This window comes from Brassica oleracea, chromosome C1 (genome assembly GCF_000695525.1).
Source record: "Brassica oleracea var. oleracea cultivar TO1000 chromosome C1, BOL, whole genome shotgun sequence".
NCBI lineage: Eukaryota > Viridiplantae > Streptophyta > Magnoliopsida > Brassicales > Brassicaceae > Brassica > Brassica oleracea.
Genome location: NC_027748.1, coordinates 11,071,554 through 11,078,569, shown reverse-complemented (window position 1 = coordinate 11,078,569; position 7,016 = coordinate 11,071,554). Strand labels below are relative to the sequence as shown.

Sequence of the window (7,016 nt, the reverse complement as noted above, 5' to 3'; positions counted from 1 at the left end):
ACTGTATTGGAAGCTTTGCAGAATTACTATGAGTTCTATAATTCAAACGTTCATCGAGGAATCCACTACTTAAGGTATTTTCTTAGTATTCTCTGTTTACAAGATTTGATCATTTGTTTGATAAAATGTTCGTGACCATTTTAAGTTTGTAGTGCTAAGGCTTGGGATGACAACTTCTTTCAGTGCCAGTGGTTTCAATAGATCAGGTCCATCGAGATGCCGACCCCAAAGCTACCATTGTACAATTCAGTATTGGAGATTGTCTCGGGGCTCTCATTGATGGAATGATTATCAACATTACGTGGATCTCTTAAGAGAATTAGTTTATTTTTGTTTTGTAAATTTTCTCGCTGAATAAATGATGTAATTTACTTTTCAATACATTATTTATCAATCTACTTTGATTTCTGATTTAATTAATTATTTTGTTTTCATTTTAATTGTTTAAAATGAGCTAAAATATCTTAATTTTTAGCATCAATTATGTGCAAGTGTTAAATCCGTAATAATAGATGATTTAATTATTAAAATCAATAATGAAAATTGATACTAATTTATATCAGTTATTAATAACTAATATAAATAATTAAAATCAATTATTTTAAATAACACTAATTTTAACGTCACCTAAAAAAATTGATGTAAACGTTAACATCATTTTTTGTAACCGACACATATTTACATCAATTGCTAGAATCGATATAAATATTTTTATATATTAAACTGATGTCAATTATTTGCATCACCACTTTCAGAATCATTTAGATAAGCGATGCAAAATTCTTTTACTTTCTTTTACATCATGTATAACTGATGCATATATAAAAATAAATGATGTGAAACAAGCTTTTTTTTGTAGTGTTAGGTTTAATTAAAAATTTCTTTCTAAAGCAAGATATGACGGTACCCCAAAAAGAAAAAAGTTTGTGTAATAAAATATAACTACTGCTGGTTCAAAAAAAGAAAAACAGAAGTGGAGTGTGACAGAAAACTCAGACCGACATCGACACGTAGACGTTAAGGAAACATGTGAGTCGTGACCATAGGAAAGTATAGCTAGTAATGATATTTGTGAATGCAATATGAAAAAATGTTCATAACTAGGCCTATTAATACTATTCCATTATGTGACACCACCGAGACGATTTTATTTATAACATAAATAGTTTTTTTTCCCTAAAAATGTAAATATCATTAACAAGGGTAATGAAAGTTTGATTACAAGAAACATGAAGAAACTTGAAATCTCATTTGCGCGAGAGCAATTCCAATTCAAAGAGCCTCAAAAAAGTTAAAAAACTATAGGTCACATAAATAGTTCTTGCACACACAGGTCGGATTGCGAATTTCCAATAATTTAATTGAGTGATAATGAATATATACACAGATACGAATGAATTTCTCAATGAAAACAAATTCATTTCAACTTCCAAAGGCAAGGAAAGCAGAAACCGAAGCGTTTCAAAATAAGAAATTTTAATTCAACAACTATAAAAAGACTAAAGAATGTCATTGAAGAGAGAGAGAGGAACATAATTGGGAAATGTAAAATAAGTGAAAATTATGGGAACTTGTTGCAGCACCATGACCTCTCCAAGCCCCAAGATAAAACAAAGCTAATGAGTTTGTCTTCATGCTTCGCTTTTCCTTACACTAAACCCTAGCCATCTACAAAATGAACAAAGCCTTGTAAAATACGGCCGCCAAGTCTCGGAGAACAGAGAATCCTGTGTGAGAAAGGAAAACTCAAATAAAAATGAAAAGAAAGGTTGTACAGGACAGTAACACACAGATTTTGCAAGTCTCTACCAAACTAACTGTCGTAGACAAAGAAAAGAAAAACTAATCTTTTCGCTAGCTACGGTTCGTTAAGCCGACTAAGATTAACCTAGAATTAGAAAGATAATTAATTAAACGAAAGGAAAGAGGGAGTTACTAAGAAAGTAGGAGATGCCACACCTCAGTAATGTTCTTCATGTATTCAAGACGAACGTCTGGAACATATATAACCCCAAAACCTTTAATGTTCCTACTATTGATTATGCCTGTTGGCCAAGTATGTCAACAATTTTTGTGAAAGGACGAATAAAAATCCCAGAGATCAAGAAAATTATAGTATTAAGAGAGAGGGAGCTCCCTTCAGTCCAACCAAAGAGAATCAATGTTCCAATTTGTCTACCGCATCATTCATTCATTTAACGAGTCTAGCTTAAAATTTAGTAACTCGGTATTTGGATGGATGAGTCGGAAACTAATTGGATCATATCACAGCCTCTGAATGGACTCAAGGAAGCTCTCCCTCGATATATATTCCTACAATACCAACTAAAAATAGTGAATATCGAAGATGCTTTTGCATAAACAATAGGTTTGTATTTGTATCCGAGTATGTATATATGTATATGTATGTACGCTTTGTATGGATGGATCTAGAACTCTAGCAAGCATGAAAACACGATCTTGGATAATATGCAGCAAGATTTGGAAGAAAAGAAAGAAACCCTAGATCTTATCTAAAAGTAAATCGTATGTAGGATGCAAAATGGAAAAGATTAGAGTTTGGAAACAAAAGAAGATGGATCAATCAATATTTACGAGAGATACGACGAGGAATGTATGCATGAGAGTGATAAAGAATTTCAATAAAAGAAAATCCGAAGAGAGAAAGAAAGAGGCGTAAATTGTAAGATGGATGCGAGAAAATACACAATGGATACAAGAAAGCACACGTAGCGATGGGTTTTTATAAGCTCTTTTTACACAAAAAATTCTTCAATATTTCGCTCTTTAAATGAATAAATCTATTATAGAGTTTGATTTGTTCCAATAATATAGAGTAATGTTATTTTTAACTCTATATTTGAAGTGAAAAAATAATATTACTCTATATTTCATTCTATTATAGAGTGAATCATTGAAGCAAATCCAATTTTATAACAGAGTTACTCTATTTTAGTGTGAAATATATAAGAAATTTTTGTGTACTACTTCATATGTTTCGTATTAAGTGTTGTTTTACACTTGTAGACACGGATTAAAGAAACAATTAATTTTGCATGTTTTCTATATAAAAACACAATTACCTATATACCTAACCATATTTTAACCAATAGAAAAACAAATAACCGAATAAAATTAATAAATTTTGCATTGAAAACTGAAACGACATTTATTTTATAACAAATTTTTTTCTCTAAAACGATACTGAAACGGAAGGATTATTATACATGCCTTTAGACAAATTTTGTATGAAAAATAAGGAAAATTCTCTTAACTGATTATTTATATATATTTTATTAACTTCATTGGAACACGAACAAAGATAACAAAGGAAACTGGCAATTATTTAATGTGTACCGTAGAGGCTTTAGTCCGTGTTCCCTTTTCTCATCTAGAAACTTTTTAACCTATGAATATAAAGTACTTGTATACTACTAGTCTCTGTACTTCTAGTAGCATTCGGTGACTAAATCAACAATTTCATAATTTATTTTCTAAAAACCGTTGCTTTGTTTTGAGTATATCAATTCTTGGGTTAAGTCCCCTAGATATTTTCTGTTTTTTGGTTATAGAACATTTGTGGTATTTTTGCATTATCAGTTTTGTTATGAATGCTTCCCTTACTCTGGAGAATTGAGTTTCTGTCAGCTCTCTGTCTGCAGATTTACTTTTCTTCATTCAGTTATGTATTCCACAATGTATCATTTCTTGGGTTTGATATAAAATTCCAGTTGATAAACGAAAACCATTGTTATTGCTGGTTATATAATATTTATAAACAAACGCTACTTCCTACTGTTGATCAACATTCATCATCACCCTTTACCCCCATTTCTTCATGTTTTGAGGTCCTTTAAGCATCTACATTTTTCTAAAATCCAATATCTTATTTTGGCTCATAGATATGTTCTCTCAGGCGACTTTCAAAATGAGTCCACAAGAGAAACTGCAAAATATTGCCACCTAAGGAGTTTACGCAAGTTGGAGGCAGAGCCGGCCCTGGGCTAAAGTCCATAAAGCTAGGGTTTTAGGCGCCAAAAATTATATACTTGTTAGGGGCGCCAAATCCTGCAACTCTCATTAGCCTAGTGGCTTTGGCATCTTCTACTTTTGCCTCTCATGTGCTGGTTCGAACCGTGGGTCTTCCTTCTTCTATTTTTTTAAAGAAAATTTTTAGATAAGAACGAAGGTATCTGAACGATTTGGTTTCCTTTATTGACAATCTTTGTTTCCGTTTTTATATTTTTATTAAATGGTAGTTTCTTAACACCAACTAAATGGCATAGTCATATAAAATAAAACATATCAACTAATTTTCTTTTCATTGTCGATGTCATTTACCACATACAATTCTTATCTCCTCTTCTTTCATTATCATTACCACATTGCAAACTAGTAAACATTTTAGAATCACTATTTTTCAGCATGGTAGATCAAAATATTAGAGTTTCTTGATGAAATTTCAGCATAATAATACAATTTAAGATCTTCCTTGCTTTTTATTTTTTTAACTGCTGTCTTCCTTGCTTTAAAAGATGAAATTTCAGCATAATAATACAATTTAACATCTTTTTTGCTTGAAAAGATAAAAGTAAAAATATTGTTGATAAGGATATATTTTTTTGGTGCGCTTTAGGCGCAGTGGAACTCCGGACCGGCATTGGTTGGAGAGTCCATGTATAAGAACTGCTCTAGCACTAGCTTTGTCATGCAAGTCCAATCCTTTTGGTGCCCTGCACTCACTGTTGGGAACCCTCTACGCTCTCTGATTTAGTCTTTTCTTACAACCTCTTTGATGAAAAAAAAAAAATCCAATGGGTTCCTTTTATTACAAAACGCAAAAGTCATATAAGTCTTCTAGAGAGACCAATAGCAAGAGTTCAATCCCCGAACCCAAAAAAACATTTGAAAGAAACGAATGAATGAATGCACTCAAAAGAACACTTGACACCATTTTGCAATCGATGGTTTGGTTATGATATATCTCAGTTCTTCACGGTGGTGACATGTTTGAGAAGCATGTCCACAACATCTCTGGAAATCCTGGAAGCTTCGTTCTTCAACTGCTCGATCTTGGCATCAGTCTCCTGCTCTAGCCTCTTCACGTTTGCACCTGAATCTCCACTGGTCTGTTTTTTTTTTTTCGGCAGTAAAATTTTCTCATCAATAACATGATGGTATAAAAGAAAAACATTTACAATGACAAAAAGAACAAGTTTTTTTTAATAATCTGACCTCTTCGAGTTTCCTCTGGAAACCATGCTCAGTGCTGGCTTTGTGCTCAGCAACCTCTGTCTCGGCCTCTTCCTTGGCTTGCTTCAGCCTTGCCATTTTTGCTTTCAAAAAACCAAAAGATATATATACAATTCTCAAACAACAAGTTGCATTCCCGTAACGCTTCAAATTAGTGCTAACCCAACCAAAGGCATTAATTATTATGTAATAGAGCTTGCTTGTAAATAATTACCAGTCCTAGCGGCATTGACGATTTGCTGAGCTTCGTGTTCAGCAGCTAGCAGTAGCTTGATCCCTCCATGGTTACTGCTGGATTCCATGTTTTCTTGAATACCTCAAAAATCTGTTTTTTTTTTAAATTCAAGAACACCACAAATTGTTAGAGTGAGTGAACCAGAGGAAGAAGAAGAAATGTTGTAACAAACTTCGTATTGATATTTCTTTACAAAAAAAAACACACACACACACTTCGTATTGATATTTGATATTGAACATTGCTCTTGTCTCTGGTTTACTAAACAATAACCAGAAACTAAACCAACATTGATTACACGGTTATCTACACCAAAATACAAAATCATTGGATCATCAAAGTCATATGAACCTGAGAATCCAAACTTTAACAAAGTCTACGCAATGTTCATACACAACGGTGATCAGATCGAGCATTAGATCAAATAGCAAAATGTTACAAGATCAAATCATAAAACTGTTCGAAAGAGTCAAATTAGCTCAGAATCGCAATCCAGCATTCATAATCACAACACGAAAAGATTCTACGATCTGAATTGCTACAAACTGGTTGAAATGTGCCAAAAGCCTTAAGAAACTGTAAAACTCTAAACGATCTTGACTAATTTCATCATCGTCTCGGATGCTTCGACTGATAGATACATACGAAATACCAAAATCTAGGGGTCTAGAGAAGAAAGCTACCTGCTTCCGCGAAACTGGAGAGAATGAGAAGAGACGGATTTGATCAAGGATCGCTACGTTGAGAAAACTTGAAATCGATAGATCGATCACGTGTGATTTTTCCCTCACAATAACACGGGCCTGATCAAAACCCACTCCTCTTTAATTTTTGGGCTTTTGAGGACTAAATGGGCTTTTGAAATGTGCAACCGCAAGCAACCCATTTTCTATTTTTTTTTTCTTTAAGTCACATGGAATCTGTTCCATCTAATCTTTTGCTAGACGTATACATCATGTATTTTTATCTGCATCTGTGTACCTATAAAATATCTATATTAGAATACGGAGAAAAACTTTCATGTAAAGAGTGTTAATTCTTTTAATCATTCCTCTCACACTACAAGAAAACATCAAGGATTATGAGGGAAAAAATCGTCGGAATTTCGTCGGAATATCGTTATTCCGACGACATACCGACGAAACACGTCGTCGGAAATAATTTCTCGGAATTTCTTTTTTCCTTGGAAATCCCTCGGAATTTTCCGACGGAATTCCGAGGAAATAAATTTCCGAGGATCACTAGTTTGTCGGAAATGTCCTCGGAATATACCGAGGGAAAACTTCGTCGGTATAATTCCTCGGAAGTTCATCGATCGATGCGTGTTTGGACATATATACATCGATCGATAGGAGTATACCGACGGACATTTTCCTCGGTTTATTCCGAGGAACTTTTCCCTCGGTATATACCGAGGGACCAGTTCCTCGGAATTTTCCGAGGGACAGCTCCCTCGGAATATACCGAGGGAAAAGTTCCTAAGAATAAACAGAGGAACCTGTCCCTCGGTATAGCCCGAACGTTTTTT

At 33.7% G+C, this 7,016-nt stretch overlaps 1 protein-coding gene across 2 annotated transcripts; it reads right to left on the bottom strand.

Annotated features, from left to right (window-relative positions):
* Positions 1–4,806: 4,806 nt before the first annotated feature.
* LOC106293313 (V-type proton ATPase subunit G2-like) lies at positions 4,807–6,270 on the bottom strand. Of its 2 annotated transcripts, none has more exons than XM_013728978.1 (4): positions 6,172–6,270; positions 5,468–5,578; positions 5,236–5,336; positions 4,807–5,129 (listed from the first exon to the last, which is right to left on the bottom strand). In XM_013728978.1, the coding sequence occupies exons 2-4, from the start codon at positions 5,553–5,555 to the stop codon at positions 4,986–4,988; spliced, it is 333 nt and encodes a 110-aa protein (XP_013584432.1). In that variant the 5' UTR covers positions 5,556–5,578; positions 6,172–6,270; the 3' UTR covers positions 4,807–4,985. The 2 variants fall into 2 exon arrangements, with proteins under 2 accessions (XP_013584432.1, XP_013584439.1); XM_013728985.1 differs by lacking the exon at positions 6,172–6,270 and adding an exon at positions 6,134–6,158.
* Positions 6,271–7,016: the final 746 nt, after the last annotated feature.

Coding starts and splice junctions, on each gene's coding strand:
- LOC106293313 (XM_013728978.1), bottom strand. CDS start 5,555: ATGGAATCCAGCAGTAACCATGGAGGGATCAAGCTACTGCTAGCTGCT. Junction 5,337..5,467: donor CGTCAATGCCGCTAGGACTG/GTAATTATTTAC, acceptor GTTTTTTGAAAG/CAAAAATGGCAAGGCTGAAG. Junction 5,130..5,235: donor TCCAGAGGAAACTCGAAGAG/GTCAGATTATTA, acceptor AAAAAAAAACAG/ACCAGTGGAGATTCAGGTGC.